The sequence below is a fragment of the Rhinolophus hipposideros genome (genome assembly GCF_964194185.1).
Source record: "Rhinolophus hipposideros genome assembly, chromosome: 2".
Taxonomy (NCBI): Eukaryota; Metazoa; Chordata; class Mammalia; order Chiroptera; family Rhinolophidae; genus Rhinolophus; species Rhinolophus hipposideros.
This window is the reverse complement of record NC_138048.1, coordinates 71,665,895-71,682,073: the sequence shown is the minus strand read 5'-3', so window position 1 is coordinate 71,682,073 and position 16,179 is coordinate 71,665,895. Positions and strand designations below refer to the sequence as shown.

Sequence of the window (16,179 nt, the reverse complement as noted above, 5' to 3'; positions counted from 1 at the left end):
CAGTGACATTTACCAATAAAAATCAATACCTTTTTATAATTAATATGACATTTGCTTATTTTCTAGATCCTCCAAAGGACAATGGTGGTTCAGAAATACTCAAATACTTGCTGGAGATTACTGATGGAAATTCTGAAGGTAAAGTTTTTGGAAATTGTTTATTCAAATCCAGTAGCAAGCCCATTTTCTAATATGATAAACATCTGTATCGTAATAGTGGGCAATCATTAATTCTAATGATAGAGCTGTCACAATAAACAAACCATCACATAGTGACAGTTTTTCTCTTTTCAAATACAGCACCAGGGACAGAGTGTGCTTGCAATGTACATTTTTACTGTGTTTTTAATTTTTTTGTTATTTCTTTAAACTAGAGGTCCTAATTAATAGAATGATTAAGTTTTTCTTCCCCTCTCTTGGCACGCTTTTTCTGGAAATTCTTGTAAGCAAAGAGAATGTCAAAAGCAATCAGCAGAAAGGATACGGTGGAGGTAGCAAATGTTTCACAGGAACAGTGTTGACAAACAAAATGTGTGTATATGGGCTAGTGACAAGCGTCACACTTACAACAAGTTTAGAAAATGTTTCCGTCTTTGTTATGAGTTCTGAGTCAGGTTATTTATTCATTACTTGCCATATTGTGGATTAAAGTAGGACACACGTTGGATATCAAATTTCTTAAAGAATGCCTTTTCAAAAATTCTTAGATCTTTCTAATAAAATTCATTAGGCTTTAGTAGAAAAAAAGTAGTCATCAGAATTTTTAAAATGACTTACCTCACTGTTTTAATAATCCTTGTAATCATTAACTTAACATAAAACGATACATACGTATGGTAAAGAAAGAGTTAATAGTAACTTTACAAACTAGCAGTGCACTTTTATTTTATTTAAAACTAGCACTTTTATTTTGTACCACAATAGCCACCTGTGATATTTTGTTTTTCATGTCAATCGGGTCTTTTTTTAAGCTAAAAACATGAGAATTCTTTGAGATGGGCACAGCTGTTCTTAACATAAAACATAGGTGTTTACCGCATTAGAAAACCTACCCAGGAGATAAGGCATGTTTGTGTAGTGGCTCATTGTGAAAACCTAAGTATATTTTGAATTTTCATGGCTTTCTATTCATTAATGTCAGGATGACTGTCTATAATAAATCCTTTCTCCCATGGCCCTAGTACATGTAACTTAAGTCTAAATCTAACTAATCAGCAGCTGAGGGAATTTGTGGAAGTTACTTTAGTAAAATGTTATGGAATAGGTAAAAATATTTTCCCTAAAATAACTTCATGGAGTAAAAGGCTTTTGTAAAATAGTCAACTGGAAGCATAGTATTAGTAAGAGCAAAACAGGAGGAAGAAACATCGTAACAGCCCAGATTTGTGAGGTAAACAGTGGGTTGAAGCAGCCTACATGCTTTTCCCCTGGTGGCATCAGTTTCATCCGGTACCCAGACCCCTCCAGTGGCCCAGCGTACTTTCTTTAATCCCAAGAAGTGGTCAGATAACTGGGTCACACACCGAGTGTTTCGTCTTTAATCTGTTACATTCCCAGGCACTTCTGTCTTTTATGTGGGGCTCCATGAAGACAGAAGGCCTTTACCCAAAGGACTCACTAATGGGAGGGTTTTACTCACTGCAACCTGCAGGCGGATGATAGCAGGAAGAGCCTCTTCAACAGTGCCCAAGGTTGACCAGAAACCTGATGGTTGAGCAGCGTCCCCATGCCCAGCTGGCCCCGGAGGCCTTCTCATACTAGAACCACTTCACCATTGCCCGACTCTGTCCTCTCTCTCGTTTCAACATTCTCTCTATGCCAACTACAGATTGTGTGTGGTTTCTAGCATCCCAGCCTCATAGTCAAAAAATGTAATAATGGTGACATTAAGTAGTCTAGCCAGCAGTACTAAGTATTAAAAATGACTCCATGTTATTTTAATATTTAACTTTGTACAGGAAATGGAAAGAGAGCCCTTTGGCTATTTAAAAAAAAGAACAGGAGATGCTGGTTTTCATGGAAGCCACTTAGAGCTTTTTTTAATCAGTGGTTGATACTATTGCGTTTTTACAAAAGGCATAAACTCATACACCAGTCTGTCTTGTTTTAACAGCTAGTCAGTGGGAAGTGGCATACAGTGGATCGGCTACAGAATACACTTTCACCCACTTGAAACCAGGCACTTTGTACAAACTCCGAGCATGCTGCATCAGTACTGGTGGACACAGTCAGGTGGGTTTTATTTTGGTATAAAAGTAAACATCTTTGGTCAAATTCAGACAACCTATCTATAACATTAGAGTAACATTGCTGTTTAAAAATGTATCACGATAATGCAACCTGCCATGGTATACACCAGGAAATGAAAACTAGCATTTTTTGAATTGTGCTTTAGAGAACATAAACGATAGAGATAGACCCAGAATGATTCTCAACTGAATTGTGGTATTTTCAGGTACATTTGTCCCTTGTTATTTTATTCGAAGTCTTTGGTGTGATCATACATGACATTTGAAAATGAGTGTTGTCTGGGATCTGTATTAGCTAAATGAGAGGAACTTCAGTGACTGCAGTGATAGAAAAGTATAACATTTAGAGTAAAAAAGATGGGATTTCCTGCACAGCTCTGCTGTTACCACATCTGGCAACTTTGAAACACACTTTCCTCAAGTTACTTTACTGCCATCTGCTGGGAAATCATTGTAAAAACCGTATGCATTTATGTTGACTAAGCTGAGTGGTACCTCCTGCAGTTGTGCAGTGCCCAATTTGCACATCTGTGAGCAGCAGCAGATTTCTTGTTTTCTATTTATGTGACCTTAGATCAGCCAGTTAACATGTTAAGAACCTTGGTTTCAACCACAGTTTTCTCAGAGGCTCAAAATAACCTCGTAAATACACAAGAAGTGCTCTAGAAGTGAGATAGTGTTATCTAAATGACTTTAACTTATGTTCAGGGCCAAGATAGCAAAAAGACATTTTCATTGTATAGATGTTTAACATTAGCATTTGAAACCATAATATTGAGCGAGAGAGATTGAGAGATATGCTGGCTCGTAACTCTGTGCTAAGTTGACTTTTCAAGCAAATAACCTGCTATTTGGTGCCTAATTTTGCCAGTCAGGCCACTTCCAGCATTGTCTTATGTTTATTCCACGCCCCACCTCCAAAGATAGTGGTACTGTGTTTGCCCATACGGATAGAGTCCTTGCGGACAGGAGGTCCAGTTGACCATCTTTATGCAGGCCAGAGATCTCTGGAGCTCCTCCCAGGGTGGGGTATATCCACACCAACGCCACAGAATGTCAGCGATACCTCTTGTGCGTGAGGCGCTGCTTGCGGCGACGCAGACAGTGCTGCTCAGAGCACAGAGCACGGCTCTGTAGCACCTCTCCTCGGGGAGAATGCGTTCACTGGGGCTGCATCGCTCAGCCTGGTTGTCTCCTGACTCCAAAAGGGGTTCAACTTCCAAACCACCAGCTTTATACAACCAGCTCCTGCAAAAAGAAGGCCTGCTTATTTTAGCATTAATTGAACCTGCTGGTTAATGTCAGACTCGGTTGATTAATATTGACTTTATTTGCTTTTTCTGCTCTGTATGTGGATGGTTGGCTATTTATGATACCATTTAAAATTTTCATCCAGCTGTTGTTTTGTGTCCTCTTCTGTCCTCATGAAGGGTCTAATTTTGGTGTAAAGGAAAATAACTGTGTGCTTAGGATATAGAACACTCACGTCTACAAGTCTGATTTCAGATATAATCATTTTTATCAGTGCCGTATGCAGTATGTGTCCACACTTACACACACACCTCTACCTCATTGCATAAGAAATCATGTGTGCACATGCAATGTGTAACCAACCCCCTTTTGGTAGCATTTACAGTTACACGGTAGAATTAGTCTGGTATGTAGAGGTCTAATAAATTCCCATAACTGAGCTGGTTCTCTCCGGTGTTTCTTCTGCAGTGCTCCGAGAGTCTCCCTGTCCGCACACTAAGCATTGCGCCAGGTGCGTGTCGGCCACCGAGGGTCCTGGGTAGACCAAGGCACAAAGAAGTCCATTTAGAGTGGGGTGAGTGCACATCTTCCCATTGACATGGACAGTTTGGAAAATTGGAGATGGAGTTGAAGATGTAATGCTTTGTAATTAAGTTGGAAGTCTTCCTTCTGAAAACCGTTGTTTTTCCTGTTGAAAATGTCCATGTTCTTTTTATGTTGACTTGGGTTTGTGTTCCCCCATTCGCTGTTGCTCTTCCTCCTGTTCCTGACGGTGCCACACACATGGCTCAGCCCCTACCCTCTGGAGGGCACTTTTCTGGAAAATGTGCCAGAGCAGCAAGTCTTTTTCAGGAAATTTTCAACTTGACTCATAAAAGTTGTGCTCAGTTTAGAGATTAAACCGAGAAAATGGTTTGTGAAGTAACATCTAATTCCCCCTCGTCTTTGCTGCTTTGTCCTGTGTGGGTTCCGGTGCTTTACAGCATTGATTCAAGGTGTATTAGCATTTCTTGTGTCAGCAGTTCATAGCTTGTAAAATTGCAAATGTAAACCTGCAGAACTTTATCAGACTTTTCCCCCCACCACTGTGTCTAAAATGTAATAAAATATTGTGCCAACTTTGGGTCATTTATCTTGATTTATCCTGACCTTTGGTTTCAAGTTAAAGAGATTTTCCTCAGTTTCTTCCCTTCCCTTGTCTTAGATTGTAAAGAAATTTGCCTTAGTGGTTCTATTGTTTTTAAATCATTAACATGATTAAATGTACTTAAATGTACTTGCTTTGGAAAGTATGGGTAACATCATTCAGAAACTTCTTTTGTATCTCTTTTCTTTTTGGGGGTGGGGTGTGGGTTCTTTTATAAGAACAATACAGAGGAGGGGCCACCTACATGGTGTTTTGCAAACCTTGTGGAAAATCAGCTGCGATTTTTGTCATCTGGAAACACAAACATGATGTGCTGACAAACATTCTCCACTCCTAGATGTCCCTGCCTCAGAAAGTGGCTGTGAGGTCTCGGAGTACAGTGTGGAGATGACAGAACCCGAGGATGTAGCCTCAGAAGTGTACCACGGGCCAGAGCTCCAGTGCACTGTGGGCAATCTGCTTCCCGGAACTGTGTATCGTTTCAGAGTGAGGGCTCTGAACGATGGAGGGGTGAGTATAAGCTTCTAACACTTCCTTTCCACCCTCCTGAAAATCCTCAGCAGTCTCTGGCCAACTTTGACAGACATTAAAGAATGTATATAAAATCTTCTTTCTGAATTGATATATTGTGATTTTATGTTCCCAGCATTGAAAATTTTGTTTCTTATGTCCTCATATCATTCTGTTACGATAGAGTTCAAGATTAATAAGAACATCACCCTTTAGATAGTTTTGGTGGTTTTCAAAATAATTTCCTATTCACTCATTGACTCTTTTATCAGCTATAGGAAATTAGGACTACAATAATATTCTTTTCTCACATTGTCTAAATTACCCAGTAATGTCTTAGATCAGTTTTTAAAACTGAAGTGGGATAATGGCTAGTGAGGCCACCTTATTTTTATTTTATTTTAATTGAAGACTAGAACTCTCTGACCCTTCTACTGCTCCATTTAGAGTTGTCATGGTGTGTTATCAGAGAGTGAAAGTATGTGTCTGTATGATATCCACAAAGGTGTTAGTTGTTGCTGCTGTTATTGTTATTTTAAATTGCAGAGTGCTGTGGATTTGGGAGAGATTCATAATGAGAACAAGGTGACCCAGAAACTGTAGGGCTTTCTGGTGTGTCACAGATGGGCAGAAACACAAAAGAAGGCAGAAGGTATCGATAAAGCAGACTGCTGCTTTGCTGCTCAAGTCCCCGCAAAGTGCTAGTGATTTGTATAGATAAATTCCATGCAAATAAATATATGTAATTAACTGATGAAAAATATTAAAATAAGAAAGCGCAACTAACAATGACACGATGTTGATGGTGACCTTTTTCTCCTTCTCGGTAGACTTGTTAAAGTCTTTCAGAAGTGAAATGTGTTTTAGTCCATTTCATGTTAGCCACCACTGACTGAGAACATCTGGCCTGAACTAGGATCGCCAGCTTTTAGCGGGAGCTGGATTTCTTCTCATTTCCCATTAGGAAGGCATTTCAGACACAACACAACTATCTACATTACCAAAAATCAACAACATGAAAGTAGACAGTAAAAGTGTATTGATGAGAAGATAAGGGGGCCTATGCGTCCGAACTTATAATTATATAAATAAAAAGAGGGTGGATGGTGACGGCCGCAGAACTCGATCGTACTTTTGTTTTGGCCTTTCCCCCCATCAGCTTCTCAAGGGATCTCTGCCATAAAATGATGTAACTGTGCTGATTTGAGTTTTACTTTGTCTCACCTTTAACTAATTTATGATGTAAAGAACTAGCTTTAGTCTTGGTTTATTCCTGTTATGTTGGAAGTTAACCATTTATTTGGCTCAGAGAGTTTCTCTCCCATCCCAACCTCCCAGCCCCACCCAGCATATTTACAAGTTGTGTTGGAAAAATGTGAGAGGGTGTGTTTTTTTTAATGTTTTTTTCCCATTTTTGAAAAACATAGTCATGTACTTCATTAGCCTGGAATTTATTTTATTTTACTCTTTGCCCCAACTCTGAAGTATCACATATTCCTCTATGAAATGGGTGATTATGATGCTCTCGAAATGTTTTCAATCTCCAGTTGCGGTTGGCCCTCAGTGGTGTGGTCACTGATGGTAATAATGTAAAGAAAACAGGAGTGCAGTATAAACCTTCAGAAAGTTGAGATGGTGGGACATGCTGAGAACACGTTAACAGGAGCATTAATTTTCAAAATGTCAACTTGCAATAACTAGAAGAAATACTCAGAATTTGATAATCAACAATTTTGAGTGTATTTTTATGTATGAAAAATTAGACTGCAGTGTACATCTGACTTAGTGTTCTTTGATGTCCTATGTGAAATGTTAAAACAGAATGCCTGTTGTGTTAAGAATCAGCGTATTTTTGTTTTCTGATGTCACAGTACAGGAAACATGTTTTAGTAAACCAGCTCTCTAATCCATTTGAATAAAAAGAATATACATATGTAGTAGACATTTAGCACTCGGGGAAATTGCGTAGGAAGAAAACCTTAACACACATTCATTTGAAAGTGGAAATGCCACTAGGTAGTATTTTTGAATCTGTTGCATTGACGATGGTGTTAGCCTAGCCCTTATTGGTTATAAGCTTGTGTATGCACGACCACGTACACGTGTGTGTGTGCACATACATACAAGGATGTACATGTTCTTCTCTTTCAGTATGGCCCCTATTCTGAGGTCTCAGAAATCACCACTGCTGCAGGGCCTCCTGGACAATGCAAAGCACCTCGTGTTTCTTTTACACCTGACGGATGTGTCCTAGTGAGCTGGGAGGTAAGTCAGGCACATGTTCTGCATCGATTTCTGCTCCTCCTACTTTATCTGCCACTCAGTGCGAGTCAGGAGGAACCTACAAAGCCAAAATTCACAGATGGGTGATTTTTATACATTAATCTTCCCTGGCACTGGCTTGTATCATTCAGAGTTGTGGAAATTTTTACCACTGGTCAAAATTGAGTATCTCTTTCATGCATTTTTTTTTTAATCTATTTGAAATTTCCTGGGGCATGGTGTTCTCTCTTCCAGTTTGGTTGATGGAACACAAACATCAGAGTATTTTCTTCTCAATGAAATTAACTACCCGAATTTGTGCTTTCCAGAGTCCTGAAAGCTCCGGTGCTGACATCTCAGAGTACAGGTTGGAATGGGGAGAAGATGAAGAGTCCTTAGAACTCATTTATCATGGGACCGACACCGGCTTTGAAATCAGGGCTCTGCTGCCTGCTGCCCAGTATTGCTGTAGACTGCAGGTAGGTTGGCATTACTCAGCCTTACAAACACTGGTGTCCCATGGAAGGCTCTTGGGCAAACTCCCTCAAAGGCTCATGATGAATGCCACGAAGAAAGATGATGTGGGAAAAGAGTCCTTCTAAAGAAAAATAAATTTAATTGCTGTGGTATTTTACAGTTAATTTCTGCTTCTCGAGCAGGCCCTGAAATACAAGAACAAAACCAGGTTCTCTTCTTCTTCTCACCACCCTTGCATCTCGCTTGTTTATCAATTCACTAAATAAATGACTGACTCCAAGGCAAAGGTGTCACAGCTCCCTAGGGAAGATTCTTTCTGTCTGAATTCCTCTGAGATGCACCTTGCAGTGGGAAAGCCACTTAGCACTGGCAAAAGACAGAAAGTTTATATGCCTGCTGTCATGTGGAGCCAGGAAGAAACATGAATTTGGACTAGTCTGCATTAGATTACAGGACCCACCTCCCACTTCTCAGTGACGGTTAACAAATCTGGTTATCTGTAAGTTTCCACTTGGGAGTCCAAATAGAATAACATCAAGAACAATTGGCTTCAAGCCCAACCCTGAGAGTGACAACAGTTGTGGGTTTACTTTTACTTTATTGGCTTGGGTAAATTATTTTTTCTCCTTTTTATTGTCCTGAGAAACAGGGTTCTTGGTCCATTTCTTTCCTTTTGTTCAGTAACGTTTCTTGAGCGCTACTGTGCCAGAATCAAAGCATGACCGGGGACGATCAAGAGGAGAGATACAAAGATTAGTGAGATGTGATTCTTGACCTTGAAGAACAATTCTGGCGTCACACACATTGGATTTAAATAGACAAAGAAGCAAAGATGCCAGATTTAGGTTTTCACCTGATTTAAGTCAGATCGAATTGCTTATGACAAATCCAGCGAAATCAGTGTCTTTGGTCTCTTTGGAGAAAACATTCCCTTCATAAGTTAATTTTCCAGATCAATTGAAGCTTGTCTGTTAAATTCTGACGCCTACTTTATCATAACCATTTCTGAATAAACTCTTTTTATTATACACTTCTTTCTTGAATGGAGCACTTAGGACATAATTAACCCTTTGTCAATGAGTCAGGGTCACAGCACGTTATCTGATCTTTATAATAGAGATGCTGAGTCATGGGGAAAAGGTTAAATTATATGCCACTCTCCTGTTTTTGGAACCAGGCAGGATATAAATAAAGAACTGTCTGCCACCACAGGAAAGAACTTAGGCTTTTCGAGTTTGGGTCTCTCCTTAAAATGTTCTTGCTCTTTTTCTTTCGGGGTATATGTTGTCACTTAACATTGACTTCCCCAAACTGCATTTTAAAAGCTGCATTGGTAAAAATAGAGCCTGCCTCCCTGTTTTGACAAGTAGAAATAGAAACCATTTTCAAATGTCTATAATTCTTTGTCTTAAAATGAGTCAGACTCTGTGAAGGGGATAGTATTTTCAAAGCCACCATTGCTATGCTAAAGAAGTACTGCTGGAAAAGTGTCTCCTCAGTCTACATTGATTTCTTGGTACCTGTGAGCCAAATATGAATTATTTTCATTTGACATTACTACAGAGTCAGGTTAAACACAAATATTGTTTTGAATACTGGTGCCTTAAAGATTAAACACTATCATAGCTATGCTGTGTTTTATAATAATTAGGCGAAACATAGCTTGTTTTGCTGAGGAATTTTTGAAGTTTTATATTCTTCCTTAGGAATATTTTAATTAACAAGTGACAAAGTAATTCTGTTCACATGAGGCATATTGTATGTTGTAGGCATACTTCTATTTAGCAAAAGATGCTTCTGAGTTGTTTACTTTGAAAACTGGTAATAATAAGTGGTATAGATAAAGAAAACAATTCCCATAGAATGAAGCTAATAAAAGAATGTGGGTCCTACAATAGAAAAAACAACATTATTGGAGAAATTGCTAAGATTTTAATCAGGTCTCTATATAATGAATTAGTACAGTTGTACTAATGTTAATTCCCTGGTTTTGATCATTGTTCCGTTTTGTAAAGTGTTAATATTAGGGAAAGCAAGGTAAGAGATCTACAGAAATTTCTCTGTACTATTTTTGCAACTTTTCTATAAATCTAAAATTAGTTCAAAATTTTAAAAGTCTTGGTTTTTGTTTTTTTTAGTTGGGGAAAATTCTATTTTGTTCTTACTTTTCCCTATGGGAAGGAGAGAAGTGAAGCACTGACTGTTGAACTGATACTCTGCCAGGATTTTACATGTTAATCAATTTAATCTTTACAATAATCCTGTGAGTTAGGTGTTACTGTCCCCATTTTACATCTAGGAAACAGGCTCTGAGATATTAATTTGCCTAAGTCCACAGTTAGTAATAAAGGAATCAAGATTTGAACTAAGCTCCAACTCTAAAAGCTGTTCTTTTTCTTCTATTTTATGGTGATAGAAAGCCTTAGTCAATATGAACATTGAGCTCCACTAGGTCTTACTTTTCTCCTCCATGATAAATTTCTATCCAGAAATAAAATCTCTAAATATATGCTGTTAAAATAAATTGTAGCATTAAAATTTTACCTAACAGAAAGTTGAAGTATTATCATGAAATGGGACTAGATATGACAGAACATTAAGTAGAGTTTCAAAAGTGATTTAATAGCAAATGAGTCCTATTAGCTTGTTTCTTTGAAATTAAGAGTAATGCACAGATATTGCAAGTTTTGTTTTGAACAAGTTTTTTTTGTTTGTTTTTGTTTTAATTTGTCCTCATGAGCTCGCCTATGAAGTAAATGAGAAGTAAGTTTTAGAATACATTCACTTTGGTAACATTCCCAAATGTTTTTCTCTTTATAAGGAAAAAAAAATTTTTTTAATAACATTTATTGAATACATACTCTGTATCAGGTATTCTAGTTTCTAGGTTTACAACTGTGAACCAAACAGATATGGAATTTGCCCTTAAGGGACTTATATTTTAATCAGGACAGTAATTAAATGAAATTTATACTGTGTTGGTGACAAATGCTATGGTGACAAATAAAACAAAGAAGGGAAATAGGAAATGAGGGTTAGAGGGGCCTAGGGGTGGGTGACTGCAAGTTTCAATCTGGTGTTCAAAGAGAGCTCATTGAAAAGGTTGAAAGAAGGACTTGAAAGAAGGACTGTAGGAGCTGCTCGAGTGAGCTGTGCAGAAGTCTGGGGAAAAGCTTTCTGAACAGAAGGGACAGCAAGTGCAAAGGCTCTGAGATAGAAGCAAACTTTGTGTCCCTGTGGAACGTCAAAGAAACCTGTGTGGCTGGAGCAGAATTAGTGGGGAAGACAAGTGGGTGATGAAGTCAGAATGGTGATGGGTTTTTGGGAGGGTGGTGGTGGTGAGCAGATCAGACAGCGTCTTGTGGGCTGTTGTAAGGACTTCAGAGTTTATTCTGAATATGGTTGGAGGCCATTGAATGGATTTGAGGAGTGTCAGTCTCAATCACTTGCTGTGAATAGAGACAATGGGGCGAGGGCTAACATAGACACCAGTTAGGAGGTCATTACAGTGACTAGACGACAGAGAGTGTAATTAGACGAGGGTGGTACAGGATAGGGTAATGGCCTGGATAGATGTGTGAAGGGAAGATGTCCAGTGATGATGCAGGGATATGATTTGAACAACCTGAAGAATGGGGACAACTACAGGAAGTGCAGTGAGGTTTTTGGTGAAGAGAGATGGGGTGGAGGTGAGGAGCTGTGTGGACACTTGAGTTTGAGATGCCTGTTTGACTTTCAAGTGGAGACACCCAAAAGGCAGCTGGATACATTAGGCTGACATCCAAGGCAGAGGTCCAAGCTACACAAAAAATTTGGAAGTAGGATATAAGTGTTGTTTACCTCATGAGACCAGATGAGGTCTTCCAGAGTTTAGCAGAGATAGAAAAGAAGAGATGTCCAAGTCCTGGGTGCCCTCCAGTGTTGAGAGATGTGGGTGATGAGTAGCAACCATCAAAAGTGATTGAGAAGAAGCAGCAGGTAAGTAGAAAGAGGAGTATGGCTCCTGGAGACCAAGGGAAGGAGCATTTGAGAGAGCGATGAGTGATGAAGGTGTCAGCTATGGCCCTCAGGTAAAGTCAAGACAGGACTGAGAATTGATTTCAGATAGGAGTTCATCATTCCCATGGAAAACAGTAGAGATCTTTTCTAAAAAAGAAAAGATTCCTATTGCTTGTCCAGGGCAGCACTAGAGTTAAAAGTCAGATTACTGAATTCCAGTTCCTGCTTTGCCTCCACACCTGGGGCGTGAGTTATCTAATCTGACTTGGAGGCCCCTCCTCTGAGAGGCAGGTAAGAAATCTTGCCATTTAACTGTCTGCCTCAGAGGGTTATTGGGAAGATCGCATGAGACAGTATGTAACCTGCAGTGGGTCATGCCAATATAAATAGAGTTATTGTACAATTGTTTGCCATAAAAGGTGATGATGGCGATGTTATTATCTTTGGCTTTATTAATGGACAAGATGTGATTGACATTTTTTGGAAAGTGGTCATTAGATTAAAGTGAAAATTTTTCTAGGATTTATTTCTACCTGTTTCTAGAGTAAATTGTATATTAGTTTAAATTTACTTAACAGCACCTAATATGGAGGCTTGTTACAATGGGGTCATGTGGCCTTTGTCTTACCGTTGTCCTTTAGGCTGTCAATCAAGCTGGAGCAGGACCGTACAGTGATCTTGTCCTTTGCCAGACGCCAGCATCTGCCCCAGACGCTGTCTCCACTCTCTGTGTCCTGGAAGAGGAGACCCTCCATGCCCACCCTGATTCACCTTCTGTGTGCCTTGTATTGAACTGGGAAGAGCCGTGCAATAATGGATCTGAAATCCTTGCTTACAATATTGATCTTGGAGATGCTAGCATCACCGTGGGCAATACCACCACCCACATTCTGAAAGAGCTCCTTCCAGAAACCACGTACCGGTGAGTAAAGGGAAAGAGAAATAAAGCTGCGTGGACATAGCAGCACTGCGGCTACACACTCTTTCGGTTCTAGAGGGCAGATGAGTGATTTCTAGCCATTTTCAATTAACATATTTAAGAGTACTAAATGCAAATATAGCTTTAAGACTTGTATTGCTTTATACTTTGAGTCGGTTAGAAATTTGTACAATTTCACCTACCACTGTAAATCAATTGCTCCTTCTTGGTAACCACTTTTCTTTGTTTTTTACTGTGACTCATCCTCCTGTGTACAGCCTTTGTCCTCTCCTTGTCCTTGCCCATCTCTGCTATTCTTCTGATGCCCCAAAAGCAAACACAGTGTTACAAAAAAAATGGTGATGTTGCTTTTACTCAGGATTTCACAAGGGGCCAGAAAAGAAGTTTCACACACCACGAAGCAAACCTCCATTAACATTTGTGTTCTCTCTTTCACAGTGTTCCTATGGGGAGCCAGCCACCTCCCCTTCCTCTTCTCACACATCTTTTTCTTCACCATGGCCTTTTAAAATTTCAAATCATTTAGCTCTGTCCCCACATTGCCATAATTCACTCAAAAGAACGATTACACTCAGCATTCGAGAAGTAGAGGAACCGCCTGTGGTTATTCAGGGGTTCCCAATCCAGGCATCTCCCTTGGTCGGATTGAATGGTTCCTTGAGCAGGTGAAGGAGACCATAGATTCACATTCAGGTCATCAGCTGTGTCTTTCGGCAAGTTACTGAACTTCTCTGTCTCCGTGTCCTCTTCTGTAAGTGGGGAGAACAAGAGTGCTCGCCTCACGAGCTTGTTGTAAACAGTAAATAAATTAACATGAAATGCTTACGTGGAGCCCAGCAGTATATATCAAGTGCACAGTAAACGTGTGTTGTAATTTTCATCATCATCCAACAAAACGAGTTCTTCCTGGGGTGGGGCAGGGGTAGGGGCGGAGTGAAGGGCATGCAGATAACTTGCTACTGGAAAAGGAGTCATTACTTCACTTATTTTTTTTCTGCTGTGCTTTCTTGTTGGGTGGTCTGGTCTGCTACCATTTTAATCCCCAGAAGCTGAAGAAAGAATCCACTAATCAGTTATAAAATACAAAAGTTCCGTCCTGCCATATCATATTATCTCTACTATTTTCTTCTCTCTCACCAAATCTTTTGTGAACAATTTATATAAGTATATTCATTTTGCTTTTCAAAACAATGACAGTGTTTTTGTGTTTTCTAATCTTTTATTCTTTTAAGAAATCTCTTCGGGGCACAGTTCTGGACACTGTGGGTCTATAAAACAGTGATAAACACTATTTTTGCCCTGAGAGCACTCACAGAGTTGAGGGACACTTAAATAGGAACCTAAGATGATAAGTTATTGTGACATCACAGGCTGAAACTTACACTGTACGCAGTCCTGTTGATGTTTCAGAGAAGACTTGGGGTTCCGAATGGGAAGGATGGTTCTAAGTAGGATTTGAAACAGAAACAGAATAAAGAGGGACATAACTTAAATAGATGAGAAGGCAGGCCAAGGGCATTCTCTCAGTTTTAGCCTTTTAAGTCAATCTCAGAAAAGCAGTCTTGTTGGCTAACCAAATGCTTAGTGCCCATTGTTCCAGAGCACTCATTCAGGTGCTGAGGAAATCCAGAAATGATTAAACCCAGACTTTGACCTCAGGGAATTTCCCCAGTCCTGAAGCTCTAAGGAAACCTGACCATGAGGTCTCATCTCTGGGCGGAAATGACCGAGTGAACAGCATCCCCCAGATGTTTCCAAAAGACCAGATGTCCAGAATTTTGCCTGACCTTGATCTCTCGGGCTAGAAAACCTCTGAAGAAGCCACACTGGTTCAGAAACTCACTGAAAGGCTTTGTGTCCACACTGATTCACACCCATGTCTACCCCAGAGTGGACTCAAATTCTCAGCTTAGTCCTTTAAACATTCGGATCAGAAATCATCAAAGGGCTATTAGGGAAAGGTGTTCGCTGAGGAATTTCGCTTCCTCCTGACAAGGTGCCTACCATAAAGGTGGCTTACATGATTGTAAACTTGAAGGATAACAGGAGGATGATATTGGAGGAATGCGGACTTTAATTAGTCAACATACAGTCAAATGAACATTGCACACCTTTAGAAAAGACAAATTTGTGGCTCTAGTCATATTGTGTGTTCTTGCCCACCCCCCACAAGAAAAAAAAAGTTAGCCTAAGTCTTTGCTGATCAGTAAATAAATCAGATGTTTCGGAGTTAGGATACTAAGATTAATATTCATGTTTAAGATCATCTTTATACAACTTTATACTAGTTTCTATGATTGGATGCTCTGTAGTAAAACTCTGGTCAACCACAGGCTTGTTCTTTTGTTTCAAAAACACAATTGCAGTAATTATAGTGAAACACAAGATGAACATTTCAAGGAACTAAAGGTATAATTTGGGTGCAGTCAACCTTTACCTCATGTTTTTCTGACCCCTAAGTTGGTTAAAACATACAGAGAACAGATCATGATGTTCTAGATAAAAATATGGAATGCAATATTTTAAGCAATGCACGGGGCTTCAATAAAGGACTTGTTTCTTTGGTGAATTTTTTTGTTGAACTTTCAGCAGTTACAAATTGTCCTCACACTGAGTATTTTCTTTCTCTGTCTTGTGGAAGCAGAAATGTGTTTGGCTCTCTAGCAAATGTACTGATGCAAGAGGGTGTTTTAATAGATCCATTGCATCGCCATTGGTGCTTGCAAAAGTACCCATTGGCTTCTGACACCCTGTATGGAATTTGGAATTCCAATGCTCTTTTTAAAGGCATTACCTTTACGCTTAGACTGAGTTTGAAACTGAGTTTATGTTTTGGTTTGAGGAGGGAGAAAAATGTTGTTGATAACAGAGGTAGCTTTCCTTTCCATGCTTCCAGTCACATAGGGTCGTATAGTCTTTGCAAGCTGAGAGAAACTAGATCACATGGTGTTGCCCCTTCCCAGTGCCCTGGCTTGAGCATCTCCAGTCCTGGGGCAGTGGTCTCAGTTTCTCATCACTAGGCATTCCACCTGTGAATAACTATTTTATTAAAACCGCTCTGTATCTAAAATCTATGTAGTTGATCCTGGGCCTTCCTCTACAGCAGTGGTTGTCAAGTGATTCCTGGGTCAGCAACACCAGCAGCATCTAGAAACTTGCTAAAATGCAAATTAATAGGCCCTACTCTGGACCTACTGAGACAGAAACTCTAAGAGGTGGAGTTGCATTCTGTGCTTTAAATAGCCCTGCAGGAGATGGTGGTGCCTGTTGAAGTCTGAGAGCCTCTGCCCTAGAGCATTGATTCTTGAATGTTAATTATATAAGAATCACCGGGAAGGAACGCT

The 16,179-nt window shown here is 39.7% G+C and overlaps 1 protein-coding gene across 2 annotated transcripts in view; it reads left to right on the top strand.

Moving 5' to 3' along the window:
• FNDC3B (fibronectin type III domain containing 3B) overlaps positions 1-16,179 on the top strand; it is a 321,497-nt gene that overhangs the window by 268,176 nt on the left and 37,142 nt on the right. For both annotated transcript variants that reach the window (XM_081065836.1, XM_081065837.1), the window contains exons 16-22: positions 67-138; positions 2,114-2,232; positions 3,969-4,074; positions 4,985-5,157; positions 7,309-7,422; positions 7,749-7,898; positions 12,537-12,817. In XM_081065836.1, coding sequence (XP_080921962.1) covers positions 67-138; positions 2,114-2,232; positions 3,969-4,074; positions 4,985-5,157; positions 7,309-7,422; positions 7,749-7,898; positions 12,537-12,817 — 1,015 coding nt within the window. The remainder of the gene's footprint in view (positions 1-66; positions 139-2,113; positions 2,233-3,968; positions 4,075-4,984; positions 5,158-7,308; positions 7,423-7,748; positions 7,899-12,536; positions 12,818-16,179) is intronic.